Here is a 16100-nt window from a genome sequence, read left to right as displayed (position 1 = left end):
TAAAATTATAATAAATAGTAATAAGACAATATACAGTGTTCACCAAAAAATCGGTCTACAGTACTTTTTATTACATTCTTTATACAAAAATAACTTCAATAAGGATTAATTAATTAATTAAAATAACTGGAATTCCCATTATACATACAGGTGTGTCAAATGTCTGGAATATAGCCAATAATTTCGCCATTTGTGGTTCTTTATTAATCATGGTGCATTTTTTGGCGATATTTGCTTGTTTGTTGTTTCGTTGCTATGGCAACCAACATTGTTATTTTTAATGGGATGCATATATTTTTTTTGATAGAGGATACGTCCCTCTATTCGATGAACATATTAAATCATATGGATGTATAAGAAAAATATCGAGAAAAAATCAAAGTAGGCGCCGAAATAACGCAGTTGACAGCTTTAAATGTAAAAAAAACTGACAGTTTAAGCAAATATGGCGCAAATATTAATAATGTATGGGTACGGTGCAGGTGATAGAAAACGCACTCAAAGTAAAGTTGTGTTCGCACTGTTCAATAATATTTACCCGGATACATAAATTACACAGTCCACAGTAGCCAAAATATTAACAAAAAAATTTAACACCGGAAGTGTTATTAATTAATTAACCATATATTATTAATTAATGAACCATACATTATTAATTATTGATAATTGTTGCAACCGTAATTTTTTTTGACATTTAAAGCTGTCAACGGCATTATTTCGGCGCCTACTTCGATTGTAATTAGCTAATTTAAGACTTTTAAAAAACGCATTTTTTCTCGATTTTTTTCTTATTCAACCATACGATTTGATATGTTCATCACATAGAGAGACTTATCCTCTATAAAAATACGCAAAAAAAAGTATATGCATCCCATTTAAAATAACAATGTTGGTTGCCATAGCAACGAAACAAAGAACAATGTAAACAAGCAAGTATAGTCAAAAAATGCGCCACAATTAATAAAGAATTTTTTATTTGAAACATTTCTCTTTAAAACCACAAATGGCGGAGTTATTGGCTATATTCCAGACATTTGACACACCTGTATATACAGTGAGTCCCAGGATAGATGTTACAAGAGGTATAATCACTTAAAAATGTTTGAATTTTATTTTAGGCTGAGGAATTTCTCCACCCTGCTTGGTGTGGAGAGAATTTTACGTATATTTTCATATTTTGAAAATCAACTCGGTCTTTTTGTTCATGATACGGCAAAATGTCATTAAGGAAAGTTGTTTAGAATGAAAAATTATCGCACTATGCAAAATTTCAGAAAGATCTACCTATATTGATTAAACCACCATATTTTAGATTAGATAAGGATGAAAAAAAAACAATGAAAAATGCCACGAAAAAAAAAATGACTTAAGTAGTCGCAAATATTGACAAATAAATTGTATTATCCCTCAGTTTTAGTTCACATTTCAATTAATATACAATATTTATGTTATTTAAACTAAAATATGATTCAAGCAAAGTCTGAAATTTTGTAATTTCTCATTTTAAACAACTTTTCTTAATAAAATTTTTCCGTATCATGAATAAAAAGGTTACTTTACATTTTCAAAATATGAAAATATTCTTAAAATTCTCTTCACACCAATCAAGGCTTAATTCCTTAGCATTAAAATAAAATTTAAAAGTTTTTAAGTCATTATACCTCTTGTAACATCTATCCTGGGACACACTGTATATTAAATAACATTATTATACAAAGAATTTCAAAAAATATATACAGGTTGGTCCATTAATAATTGCTTAGCTTAAATTATTATTTAATTACGAAAATACAGGTGGTATTTTTGTTTTTCTTTCATAATTTCGCTTCCTTTTACATTATGAACATGAAAATTGCTACATTATCATGTTTTAAGACGATAAATAATAATTTGGTATTATTTTTATTAAGAAATATATTAAGAAATAATCCACTGTTTAAAGAGAATAACATTGACATATAAGTATAAAGGTACCGAAAAAGAAGCTGCAAAAACAATCCAACCTCACTCTGCAATGTCTAAATTTGATAAAAAAGAGCACCAGTAGATTTTCAACAAACATTCTGCTATCTACTCATCAAATTATCGTTATACAAGCAACAAAAATTGTTATTACGGGTATTCGTTTTATCTGACTCTCTTGCAATTGTCACTACAACTCCTAATAGCCCATAAATATCCTGCTGGACAATCAATGCAGAGAATAATATCATAAGTAGATGTTCTTAATCACCTCATTGTGAGCTTACAACAGTTTTTTGTGTCTTTTTGTGTATTCTTTCTTCTATAATTAGGCATAATCAATAATAAAAAACTCCCTTAAAGTGGTCATATCTTTTTCAGCTTTAAATTTTTACAACTCACACAACTTGAAACAGTTTCTCAGACATTTTTACATAAATTTGGTTCACCTACCAATCTTCTCTAAAGATCTCCTAGTTTTCAATCTAGTTTTCAAGATAACCACTGTTTAATAAAATGAATTTATTTAGTCAAACGCTATCAAATGGCATTAATAATCTAGTATTAATACCAATTGACAGTGGAAATTATTAAAGAAAAACGAAAATGAAGCATTAACTTTAATAATCTGTATCTTAGTCCAATTATTAATACAGATTTTACTTAAATATTGATTATTTTAGAAACGTAGATTTTTAGAAAAGATTGGTAGGTATACCAAATTAATGTAAAAATGTCTAAGAAACTGTTTCATAAATTTTAACAATGAAAAAGATAACACTACTTTAAGTTAGTTTTTTTTAAGGCAGTCAGCGCCACCTGAAAGATAAATCAAAACTAACACCAAATTTTTATTACCAATTCCATCTGTATCTTCGTTATTATTAAGAATTATAAGGAATTGAATTGGTCAGTGTTCCATAAGTAATGGACCACCCTGTATATTGAATTTAACCAATTAAATTGGGTATTATTGACTTTTTGGGATACACTGTATTAGAAAAAAATTTAAAAATGAACATTGAAATTAAATACAAACTAATTAATGTACATTAAAGGAGAGATATAAAATATAAATTCACGCGGGAGCGGTGACTATAACCGAGGATTGTATTCGGCAACTTTGGAGGATGGCAGTTTCGGCTTGGTTAACTTTCTGGCACCAAATCTCCAAGTGAGAGCCCAAATCGTATGTGCCCGGACCCAAAACGGCGAGCGACAAGTCGATTGTTTCCGAATTCAGCGGTGGTAATCTCCGAATCGTGCTGCCAAGTTGCACCCAACGGCAGTGTTTTGATGAAAACGGTGAAAATAGTGGTCGTTGACTAACGCCCGAAGGAAAAGGACTAAAAAAAATTTTTGTAATAATTTAATTAATTATTGTTAAATAAATACTTACTTAGATGTTTCTAAAGTTTTAATGATAACTTCTAAATCTGTATCATCGACGGTACTATGTAATAATAATTTAACTCGAATAATACATAATTTATTTATTTGAAAGTTATGAATTATTTTTGTTGGGTGAATAACGTTGCATCGAATTTGTTGTTCTTTGCGTTGTAATTCTTCTTGTTCTTTAATTTTAGTTGTAACTAAATTATCGTCATTTTTTCCGTCGGAGAAAACAATAGGTCCTTTATATCCGCTTTCATCGTCTTCTTCAATTTTTTCTAAATTAATAATAACTTGGTTTTGGCCATAAACATAGCGTTCATTTCCCACGGTATCCGCGACTTTAGCTTTCCACCGTAAAATTACTGTTCCTTCTTTTTGATCGTTATTAGTCTCGCAAACAGATTCGTTAAAAATATTGATACGATTCTGATCGATTCTTTGGGCAAAATCTAAATAACCAGCTTTAGGATAATTGGGTGGAATTTTTATGAAATTAATTTGATTGTTTATATTCTTTTTCAATATTCTTTTCGCTTTTAATAAAATATGGGCTGAATCTTGAGGTCCTAATTCAATAATTTCCGGGTTAACTACTTCGTTTAATAACATCCAATTTTCACTCAAAATAGCTGCGTTTAATATTGTTATTTGAGAATAAATCGGCGAGTGAATTTTATTCATGTTCATTACTTTTAGTGATAACGATAATTGTTCAACATTTTCCGCAGTGTGGCTTTGATATGGTTTTAAATCAACCTTTAATGAATCATGTATTTGAAAGTTCCAAACGTGGCGTACTAACCGATATCTTGGTATACTCACTGGGTCAATATTTTCGTAATAAATTAATAAATCTAATGTATTAGTAATATCCGATGCTTTTATCCAAATATTACACGTTTTCATTTGTCCTGGTTCTAATTGAACTAATGGAAGATTTATCACATGATTTTTCCGCGCTTCTCTTTCGCGAATCGCAGGTGAATTCAAATCAATATCGATTGTTTCAAAATTTTGTTTCATAGCGAATTCGCAACAAGATAATAATTCCGGTTTGGATGTCGCCATGTATATTTTATGTAACGGAACGGTGCCGACATTTCTCAGCTCAATATTAACGTGTTGCAGTTCGTTTTTTAACATATCCGAGCTAATTTCGGTAAAATATACTTGCAAACACGACGCAGATGGGACAATTTTTATTTCAAAACGTTTATCATCGGGTTTATTATCGAATAATTGTTTACCTTTTACTTCGGTTTGATCATCATCGCTAAACGAGCTAACTAAACTATAACAAATCCCGATTAATTTTACCTCCCCAACAGCTAAGGGGGTTAACATTAAAATAACTTCTTGAAGGGAATTTGATTGTAAAACGATGTTATTAACGTAATGCGTTTTTAAATATTTATTGGAATTTTCGTTTTGGTTGTCGTTATTTATAATTTCCGTTTCGCCGCGATAATTCCATAGGAGATGGACGTCTTTTAGTAATAAATTAATATGTAAGGGGTTTTTTAAATGAGCGGAAACTTGAATTGGTTCGCCTAAAATCGCTGTAGGCGTTGAAATGGTTGCGTTTTCTTTTGTGAATAATGTAACTAGAGGTTTGAATATCATTGGAAGTGATCCTTGAGCTTCCTGGACTAACATCTCTTCTAATTTCGTCCATCTCGATAGTTCTACCGACGTTTCTGAGTGCGATAATGAAATTCCCATCGCTGAAACTTTTCCTGGCGTTCTTAAAGGTGGGGTTGGGGCCACTAATAATTTTAAACCGGATGTATCTATTATTGGTAAAGGTAACACTTGCGTTGAGGTGTTATTATTTTTTATATTTAAAGCGCTTTGAATTGTTAAATATTCTTTTAGAAATATCGCTTGTTGTTGCGAGGACTGTTTGCTTTGGTCGCTTAAAAGTTTCGAATAAGCTCTTACCGCTTCCTCCAACAAATCCAGGTTACTCGCTTGCCTTCCTATTGTGTATTGAATATGATCTTGGGCTAAATTCCAACCTTTATTTTCGTATACTTCAAATGCTTGCTTATAACATCTAAACAAATTTATTAATAAATACATTTTTTAATATAAAATTTAAGTATTTAAATAAAATAACTTCTTTCTCGCTACAAAATTAATGTAATCAGTATGAATTGTCAAAAATGAACAAAAAACAAAATTTAAAGTAAAAATGATAAAATAACAAGAAAACCAACGACAAATGAGATGACAAACTGTACAATACTTGTATGAAAAATCGTTTATCTTCACTTCGCCGAGGTCGCTTGCGGGCGAGGCGCTAGATTTGAGTCATAAAATTAGTTGAGTTGAGGTTCGTATTTATGTGTCAATCCCAGCGCCTCACCCGCAAGCGACCTCGGCGATATTCGATACATAATAGGTCCTTCTATGAGAAATCGTTTACTATCACTTCGCCGAGGTCGCTTATAAACACAAATCTTAATTCAATGAAATTTGGCATTTAGGAGCTATGATACCAGTTCCACCGCCTCGCCCGCAAGCGACCTCGGCGATATTAGATGAAATCATTCACTTGATGCCTTGGAAAGTAAACAAAGTACACAATACTTGTATGAGAAATTGTTTATCTTCACTTCGCCGAGGTCGCTTGCGGGCGAGGCGCTAGATTTTATTTAAAATTAGTCGAGTTGAGGTTCGTATTCATAATGTATCAATCCCAGCGCCTCGCCCGCAAGCGACCTCGGCTATATTAGGTAAAATCGTTCCCTCGATGTCTTAGAAAGTGAACTAAACATGCAATACTTGTATGCGAAATCGTTTATCTTCACTTCGCCGAAGTCGCTTGCGGGCGAGGCGCTGGGTCTAATTTTTTATTTTTTTATTTTATTTTACATTCGGGATGCAAACAGGGTTGACCTCCAACAAAGCATCCACAAGATATTCAACTAAATATTAATAACAAAAAAAATTAAGAGTACAACAAAAAATAATATTCCAAATCAAAATCAAAAATAACACTCCAATAATAATAAACAAATCAAAAAAACATAAACAATTATCGTTACTTATATAAATAAAAATATAATCATTAATGGAGTAGTAACGATCTCTCCACACCCACGCCCCGCATGAAACGTCTGAAAACAGTCAAAGAAACATTAAAGATGTCGATATTCCTACAGTAAGAGTCATGCGTATTCATCAATCTAACAAGATGTGCCGAAGACAAGGATCTACTAATTCTAAACAAATGTTCACCACGTGTTTGATATGAGGGTACATAAAAACATAATTCTCTCACCAATTCCGAGGAATTGAAAAGATTGTTGACTAGTTTAAACAAGAATAATAAGTCGTAGCACAGCCTCCTTTGCTTCAATGTCTGAAACCCTAGAGCACTGCAACGCAAAAGATAATCACCGTAAGGTAAAAATGTTTTGCGTGCTAAATACCTCAAGAATTTACGCTGAACAGATTCAATGCGGTTAATGTGAATAGCATAATGAGGGTTCCAGACAGTAGAGGCGTAGCTAAGAACACTAACCACTAACGCCATATAAAGAGATTTTATGCATTGAACATTTGTGAACATACGGCAGGTCCTAATCACAAAACTCAACCGCTTTAGAGCCTTGGCAATAGTAAAGTCCACATGTAAATTGAACATGATAAACTCAAACTTTAATTCAATGAGATTTAGCATTTGGGAGCTATGATACCAGTTCTACCGCCTCACCCGCAAGCGACCATACCTATTGAGTATCTAATACCGCCAAGGTCGCTTGCGGACGAGGCGCTGAGATTGACACATTATAAATACGAACCTCAACTCAACTCAAATCAAGCGACCTCGGCGAAGTGAAAATAAACGATTTCTCATACAATTACCTATTGTGTATCTAATACCGCCGAGCTCGCTTGCGGGCGAGGCGGTGGAACTGGTATCATAGCTCCTAAATGCCAAATTTCGTTGAATTAAGATTTGTGTTTATAAAGTATTAGGCCCAGCGCCTCGCCCGCAAGCGACCTCGGCAAAGTGAAAATAGACAATTTCTCATACAAGTCCAGCTCTGTTCAGATTTAATGCGAATCGTCCGCTGTTAGCTCCGACATGACGCTGGTACTGGAAGAAGACGGAGACATCTTTTGTTTCTATTCAATTCGATTTCTGAGACTAAAGGAAGTTACCACCCTCTTCCTTAACCCAGGTAAAGCCGTCCCTGTTTGAAGAATGGATCACCCTTTTTTTAAATGTGTTAATTTTATTTTATTTTAAATCTTTTTTGATGTTTTTAAGAACAATAAATATACGATTTTTTATAGGTTCCTCTAATAAATGATTTTAGAGTATTTCTATAAATAAAACGTCAGATAAAAATCTCACTAATATAATTAATATAATATAAAACTTATAAATAAAGCTTTATGAAACTCTCCTTCAAATTTTAAATAGAATTATTCAATATCAAAATTACGTATATTCAAATTTGTCCGTTTTCTTAAATACAACATGCCTCGTGTTCCTGGTCAACGAGAGTCGGGTTGCACTTCATCAAAAAAGAATAGATAAACGGGAAATTGCCGAACGTGTAACCTTATCAGTAAGATTTGAAGAAAACGGGAAAGTTGGCCTCACAACATCTAGATCAGGCCGAAGGCTTATTCTTAATAATACTCAACGAAGGGGAATTGCTGAATACGTCACCGCCAATCCATTTACAACGTCCACAATTATCAAGGATTTAATTCGATTGAATACATTCGAGTGCTGGAGGATGTTTTGATACATCAGTAGGAATCTTATATCCAGAAGGGATCATTACGATTGTTCAAGACAATTCACCCATGCATTCTTCAAGAATTGTTCAATTGATATATGTTTCTTTATTTAATATTACAATGCCAGCCCCTTTGTCAGCTTTAGTGAATGTGGCATTATTTTCGTTTAATTTACGTTTGATGTATTTTATTATATTTTTTTCTGCCTTTTTAATGTGTGGTATTAGGTCGTTCTTTATTTTGTTATATTCGGGCTGTTTTCTAATTATATTATCTAATTCAACAGTTAAGATAGGTAAGTTAATTTTTGGGGTTAAAGAAAATTTGTAACCTTTATTTAAAAGATTTGTTTCTTCCTCCGTGAAGTTAATGTCAGTTAAGTTCTGGAACTGGACATTGTTCTTTGGTTGGTCTGTTGGATTAGTTTTTATTTTGGCCATTGTGTTTTGATTTTTCTTCAAAATTTGCAGTTTTAGATTTTGCAGTGTTTGTGTTGTTATAAAATTTAAAACTTCCTCAATTTCCAAGAAGTGCAATCGTTCTCTTAGACAACGGTTGAATACGGTTGAATTTTGCAAGATAAGAAGTTATATTTATTTGTTTATTATTTTAATATTTAAACAAAACTTGCAACATGGATATCAACAGTTGTAATAATAATATTTATTATATTTTATATGTATACTAATATATTATATTTTTTGCTATATAGGAGTATTATATTTTATTATATTGATTTTTGATTTTATTATATTAAAATGGTTATCGATATATTTCAATATATAGTTTATATATAACTTACTATCAATACATAATTTTCATTTCTTATGAGATTCGACTTATCGTTCCACTGTATTACCAAAGTAATACAGTAATTATTAGTAATTATTTTCATTTACTACAGGAATTGTGTAAAGTAAATGGATTGCTTATACTTATTTATTTTCTTAATTTTTCTTGTGATTCAGTCATCTTGGCCATAAATCCCGCTTGCCTGTTCGGAACTTTTACAACACTACAGAGCAGGTAAAACCTGGATTAAAATCCCTCGTGAACGTAGGTCGTTTCTAGTACAATTTTATGCCTCTACGAGCGGCTTTCGCATTATATCTGAACAGGACTGTACAGTCATGTTCACGGGAAATGCACACTCAAGGTCAAGCGCTGTTGTGAGATCCGACATGGCGCTGGTTCGACTGACTAAACGGGGTGAGCTTCGTGTGCGCTCGGCTCAGCCCGTTTAGCCAGCGGCATGTCGGATCTCACAACAGCGCTTGACCTTGAGTGTGCATTTCCCGTGAACATGACTGTACCTATTGAGTATGTAAAACCGCCGAGGTCGCTTGCGGGCGAGGAGCTGGGATTGACACATTATAAATACGAACCTCAACTAATTTTATGATTCAAATCTAGCGCCTCGCCCGCAAGCGACCTCGGCGGACTGAAGATAAACAATTTCTCATACAAGTATTGAGTACTTAGTTTACTTTCTAAGACATCAAGTTCACGATTTTATCAATACCGCCGAGGTCGCTTGCGGGCGAGGCGGTGGAATTGGTATCATAGCTCCTAAATGCATGGTTTGTATTCATGATATATCAGTCCCAGCGCCTCGCCCGCAAGTGACCTCGGCGATTTCTTATACAAGTATTGTATTTTAGCATTTTTACTTTAAAATTTTTAAGTTTTTAACTTATATCTAAGTTTTTCGTTCATTTTTGACAATTCAGCTGATGATGGCCTATTAGCTGGAACCGGTACTGATTATATTAATTTTGTAGCGAAAAAGAAGTCATTTTATTTTACATGGATTACCAAAGAAATTTATTAATATAATTTTGAGATTAATTTATCGACTTTACCTAAAAGAATGTTTCCTTTGCGTAGCTTTGGAAAACCTATGACCAGCTAAAACCATATGAAACGCGTACTTCCTCACCATACACGGTTTTGTAGATATTAAAAAACAATAAGCAGCTTGTTCGAGTAACAAAGCCGATCGTAAATCGGACTCCTCACTCGTCATTCTAATAAGTTGGTGAGCAGCCTCGCCGTACATTTGCCTTCCTTTTAAACATTCCGAACTCAATAACGTCGCTCTTGTTGCGAATTGAGGCAATCTAAATCAATTTTTAATAAATCAATAAATTTTTTTTTAATAAATTATTTGATAATCTTACTTGCAAATATTTAAATAAGTTGTAATACTTTCATCCATATAATCGAGTGTCTTCCTAGAAGTTTCGTTGGCCATGAAAGCACTTAAAGCGGCCATTTCAAGAGCACCAGCGTAAAATAACCAAGCTTGATCTGCGTTAAAATCCCTTTTCGCGGTGTGATACGCTTGAAACGCCATCGTGTAATGCCCGAACATGAAACATAAATCCCCTAGTCTTCGAACTTGTAATTCAGGAGCGTCGGGAAAATATGTTGGTGTTGTTGGTATTGCACTACTTCCAGGTTTAGTAGGAGTAAACCACCTCTTTGTAGCACTTATAAACGATCGACTTACACCTTTTTTGTTTGTAATAAATTCATGTAAGGTACTAACTTGTCGTTCAATAAAAGGAAAAAGTGCTCGAGTACAAAATTCGTGTATTAATAATTTTAATTGTTCAATATCTTCCATGGTGAGATAACTACCATGACTCACATTTTTTCTTTGTTTAATTTCGACTACTTCTTCAATAGCTATTAGTTTTTCTTGTTCAGGACTTAATGGATGGTAAGTTAAACCACTGTTTCCATTTTCAGTAATTAGTTCTTGTTCTAAATCTGTATCAACAAACGATTTACTCATCGTTGGAGATGCTTCTGGTGTTACTTCATATTCTCCACTTTGAATTACTGTAGAAATAAATTGACTCCAAGGATCTGGTAACATATCATCCGATTGGTTAGGTTTTCGAGAATTTGTACGCAATAAAAATACGTTATTAATACCAAATTGCATTTTTAAATTATCAAAACATTCCACAGCACTTAAAAAAAATTATTTAAACTTCAATTATATTCTAATCAATGATATTTAATTGGGACTTACCCTACATTATTAGGATCATGTTTTTCATGTACTACAACATAATATCTCAAAATATTATGACTAAACCATTTCGGAAGTTTATTAGACGATTGCAAATCATTTACTTTTTGAGCTAAATCTATCATAGTTCTTACAGGATTTTCATCGCACGATGAAATAACCAACATACAAGCAACGAAATGTTTCGTAAATTCATGATCAGATGGAAATTGCACTTGTAAAAACGTATCTCGCCACTGTTCGAACCAAGGGACCGATGTGGGAACGTGCAAAATGTATTCTCCGACGTTGTTGTTTTGAAAACGCACGTCCGGTGCTTCGCTAACGGAAGAATTTAAAAATTTCCTTGCCAGAGTCGGTTGAGGTGGTCGAAAGTTAATGTCTTGCAAATTTATTTTGAAATTTCTAATTGAAACTACATTTCCAGTTGGATCTTTGTAATGGGCTAAAAAATACATAAATTAAATGGAATAAATTTTAGTAATTTTTGTTTAATTTTATCATTAAATAACTATTTATGAGAGAAAGATAAAAATTCTTGTATTTGTAATTGCTGGTTTAACTCTTATAATATTAGTTTTTCAGTTAGGCATGTAAGATAAACAATTTCTCATTCAATTATTGTGTACTTAGTTTAGTTTCCAAGACATTAAGGAAACGATTTCATCTAATACCGCCGAGGTCGCTTGCGGGCGAGGCGCTAGATTTGAGTCATAAAATTAAATGAGTTGAGGTTCGTATTTGTAATGTGTCAAAACCAGCGCCTCGCCCGCAAGCGACTTCGGCGGTATTAGATACACAGTAGGTACTTGTATAAGATATCGTTTATTTTCACTTCGCCGAGGTCGCTTGCGGGCGAGGCGCTAGATTTGAGTCATAAAATTAGTTGAGGTTCGTGTTTATAATGTATCAATCCCAGCGCCTCGTCCGCAAGCGACCTCGGCGGTATTAGATACACAATAGGTACTTGTATAAGAAATCGTTTATTTTCACTTCGCCGAGGTCGCTTGCGGGCGAGGCGCTGGGTCTGATACTTTATAAACACAAACCTTAATTCAATGAAATTTGACATTTAGGAGCTATGATACCACACTGACACACTGATACTGGCGCGCCTAAGTGAGTTAGCGCAATGTATTAAAGCCGGATTTATATTTGTCTGACATGTCGTATTGTGACGCGTCAGAACGGTATCGGTTGAATACATTTACTATGGTGAGATTTATATTTGTGTGTCGCCATGTGTTGTGTCGCATCAGCAACGATCCCGATGTCCGTCAGAGCAGTGGAGTGGGAAGTGACGCATAACGACAGATCAGACAAGTGTACACCTGTCTTATGACTCGTCAGATTTGCGTTTCTTCTTTCTTTCGATATTAAATTTAATTACATTTAACATTATCAGCATCGCTCTCAAGCTCTTTAATCAGGCCGTGAAATTCGCCTCTAGCCTCTCTCTTTTTGTTCACTGGATGAACCCAATATCTTCTCTTTTTCTTTTTTTAAAACAGTTGCCAGTACCATGAAATGAATATCTTCTTCATAATTTGAATCAGAAGATTCATGGGAAAACATTATAAACCCACGTATGAACTCTCTGAGTGCTACGATTGTATTGATTCAAAATATCGCCAGAGTGCGTCAGAACACAACATATAAATGTGAACACTAACCATTACGTCAGAGCGCATCACGACATAACACGTCAGACAAATATAAATCCGGCTTAATACAGTTGCTGATGCATCACATCTATCGCTCGCATTTCAACTACATACCTATAAATCTTCAATCGCTATTTGACAAATCTGTCAGATTTTTAGCCCTGTTAAACTCCGTAACTGAGAATATGTTACGGTGGCGGTATACAAAACGTGAATATAAGGAGTACATAACGCGTTTTGTACAATGTCGAAATTATTTTTGCTCATTTGAAGGGCTATAACAGGCTGATAAATCTGACAGATCTGTCGTATAGCTATTGCGGACTTTATAGATATTTGAACATACCAGCCCTAAGTTTTATGTCGCCCGCGCCATAGCGGTTGTGCGTTAAACTGCTTTGGGCCTACGAGTGCGTTGCGTCTAACTCGGCACAATTGAGTTGACTCATTTTAAAGTTGGGTATTAGCGCGCGTAACACACTGTACTGAGTTAACTCAATTGCGCCGCGCAGCGCAGTGTTACACATCTCTCAGTACTTGTATGAGAAATTGTTTATCATCACTTCGCCGAGGTCGCTTGCGGGCGAGGCGCTAGGCCTAATACTTTATAAACACTAACCTTAATTCAATGAAATTTTGCATTTAGGAGCTAAGATAGCGGTTCCACCGCCTCGCCCGCAAGCGACCTCGGCGGTATTAGATGAAATCGTTCACTTGATGTCTTGGAAAGTAAATTAAGTACACAATACTTGTATGAGAAATCGTTTATCTTCACTTCGCCGAGGTCGCTTGCGGGCGAGGCGCTAGATTTGATATCACGTAGTTATAAAATTAGTCGAGTTGAGGTTCGTGTTCATAACGTATCAATCCCAGCGCCTCGCCCGCAAGCGACCTCCTATTAGATACACAATAGGTACTTGTATGAGAAATCGTTTACCGTCACTTCGCCGAGGTCGCTTGCGGGCGAGGCGCTAGATTTGAGTCATAAAATTAGTTGAGTTGAGGTTCGTATTTATAATGTGACAAACCCAGTGCCTCGCCGGCAAGCGACCTCGGCGGTATTAGATACACAATAGGTACTTGTATTAGAAATCGTTTATCTTCACTTCGCCGAGGTCGCTTGCGGGCGAGGCGCTAGATTTGAGTCATAAAATTAGTTGAGTTGAGGTTCGTATTTATAATGTGACAAACCCAGCGCCTCGGCCGCAAGCGACCTCGGCGGTATTAAATGAAATTGTTCGCTTGACGTCTTGGAAAGTAAACTAAGTACACAGTACTTGTATGAGAAACTGTTTATCATCACTTCGCCGAGGTCGCTTGCGGGCGAGGCGCTAGGTCTAATACTTTATAAACACAAACCTTAATTCAATGAAATTTTGCATTTAGGAGCTAAGATAACAGTTCCAGCGCCTCGCCCGCAAGCGACCTCGGCGATATTAGATGAAATCGTTCACTTGATGTCCTGGAAAGTAAATTAAGTACACAATACTTGTATGAAAAATCGTTTATCATCACTTCGCCGAGGTCGCTTGCGGGCGAGGCGCTAGATTTGATATCACGTGGTTATAAAATTAGTCGAGTTCAGGTTCGTGTTCATAATGTATCAATCCCAGCGCCTCGCCCGCAAGTGACCTCAGCGGTATTAGATACACAATAGGTACTTGTATAAGAAATCGTTTATTTTCACTTCGCCGAGGTCGCTTGTGGGCGAGGCGCTAGATTTGAGTCATAAAATTAGTTGAGTTGAGGTTCGTATTCATAATGTGGCAATCCCAGCGCCTCGCCCGCAAGCGACCTCGGCGGTATTAGATACACAATAGTTATTTGTATAAGAAATCGTTTATCTTCACTTCGCCGAGGTCGCTTGCGGGCGAGGCGCTAGATTTTAATCATAAAATTAGTTGAGTTGAGGTTCGTATTTATAATGTGTCAAACCCAGCGCCTCGCCCGCAAGCGACCTCGGCGGTATTAGATGAAGTCGTTCACTTGATGTCTTGGAAAGTAAACTAAGTAAACAATACTTGTATAAGAAATCGTTTATCTTCACTTCGCCGAGGTCGCTTGCGGGCGAGGCGGTGGAACTGGTATCTTAGCTCCTAAATGCCAAATCTCATTGAATTAAGGTTTGTGTTTATAAAGTATCAAATCTAGCGACTCGCCCGCAAGCGACCTCGGCGTTAATAGATAAAATCGTTCACTTGATGTCTTGGAAAATAAATTAAGTACACAATACTTGTATAAGAAATCGTTTATTTTCATTTCGCGGAGTTCGCTTATGGGCGAGGCGCTGGGATTGACACGTTATAAATACGAACCTCAACTTAACTAATTTTATGACTTAAATCTAGCGCCTCGCCCGCAAGCGACCTTGGCGAAGTGAAGATAAACGATTCTTCCTGATTTATTATAGCTCCTAAAAAAATGTTATTGAATTAAGGTTGTATAGTAATAATGTATCAGTCTTACTCTAAAAAGCAACTTCGTTCTAGTATGTATTACATTTCTTGATACTGCAGAGGTGTTATACCAGGTGTATGATTCATGCTGATAGTAATTGTGATAATTAATAGCGCGGGAAACGAATACTAACAACAAAATAAATGAGGTTATACTTCAGAAATTGTTGTGCAATACTTATTAAATAATCCACTTACCACAGCTTATTTATGCCATGATTTTTTTTCTTCTTAATTAATTAAGGCGCTTCAGTGGGTTACCTTTTTAAAGGTAGGAAACTTAACTCACCTTGTTTTTCTCATTATTAATATAACACTTCTTAAGGGTGTAAATTTTAACACCACATATATCAGAGTCAGTCCAGAATAAGGTGTGACAAAAATATCAAAAATATCTTACTCTCATAAATAATCCAACACATTTATTTAATAAGAAAAATTGTTAATAAATGTGAACATAACCTAACTTTACCTTCAGTTCCTAATTTACAAAACGGTTGTAATAGTTCTCTGAACGTTAAGTTATTCCTTTGGCTGATTTCTTCAACTTTAGGGCTACATATAACTGCGATTTGTGGCGTAAACGCATTTTTTATAAACTCATGTGGGGTTAGTTTGCAGTGAGCCATTTGTTTTGTAGGTTACTTTTGTGTACGGGCGAAACCGTCGTGTACTTTCACATCACTGGTAATTATTGCATTGTTTGAATGAATTTTGTTTTAAAAAATATTAAACGATTTATGTTTAATTTATATATTTTACACGAAAATGTTGAATGTTACCTGTCAAATAGTACTTTATTTTGTTTCGGGC

The 16100-nt window shown here is 34.8% G+C and overlaps 1 protein-coding gene across 1 annotated transcript; it reads right to left on the bottom strand.

The window, feature by feature from the left end:
• Nucleotides 1–2932: 2932 nt before the first annotated feature.
• On the bottom strand, nt 2933–16011 carry LOC111425561 (trafficking protein particle complex subunit 8 homolog l(3)76BDm). Its single transcript, XM_023059665.2, has 6 exons — nt 15760–16011; nt 11168–11612; nt 10305–11105; nt 9987–10244; nt 3362–5416; nt 2933–3308 (listed from the first exon to the last, which is right to left on the bottom strand). The coding sequence occupies exons 1-6, from the start codon at nt 15914–15916 to the stop codon at nt 3041–3043; spliced, it is 3984 nt and encodes a 1327-aa protein (XP_022915433.2). The 5' UTR covers nt 15917–16011; the 3' UTR covers nt 2933–3040.
• Between the last annotated feature and the right edge of the window lie 89 nt (nt 16012–16100).

This window comes from Onthophagus taurus, chromosome 8, assembly GCF_036711975.1.
Source record: "Onthophagus taurus isolate NC chromosome 8, IU_Otau_3.0, whole genome shotgun sequence".
Lineage (NCBI taxonomy): Eukaryota > Metazoa > Arthropoda > Insecta > Coleoptera > Scarabaeidae > Onthophagus > Onthophagus taurus.
The sequence above is the reverse complement of the archived record's forward strand: the minus strand, read 5'-3'. Positions and strand labels throughout refer to the sequence as shown.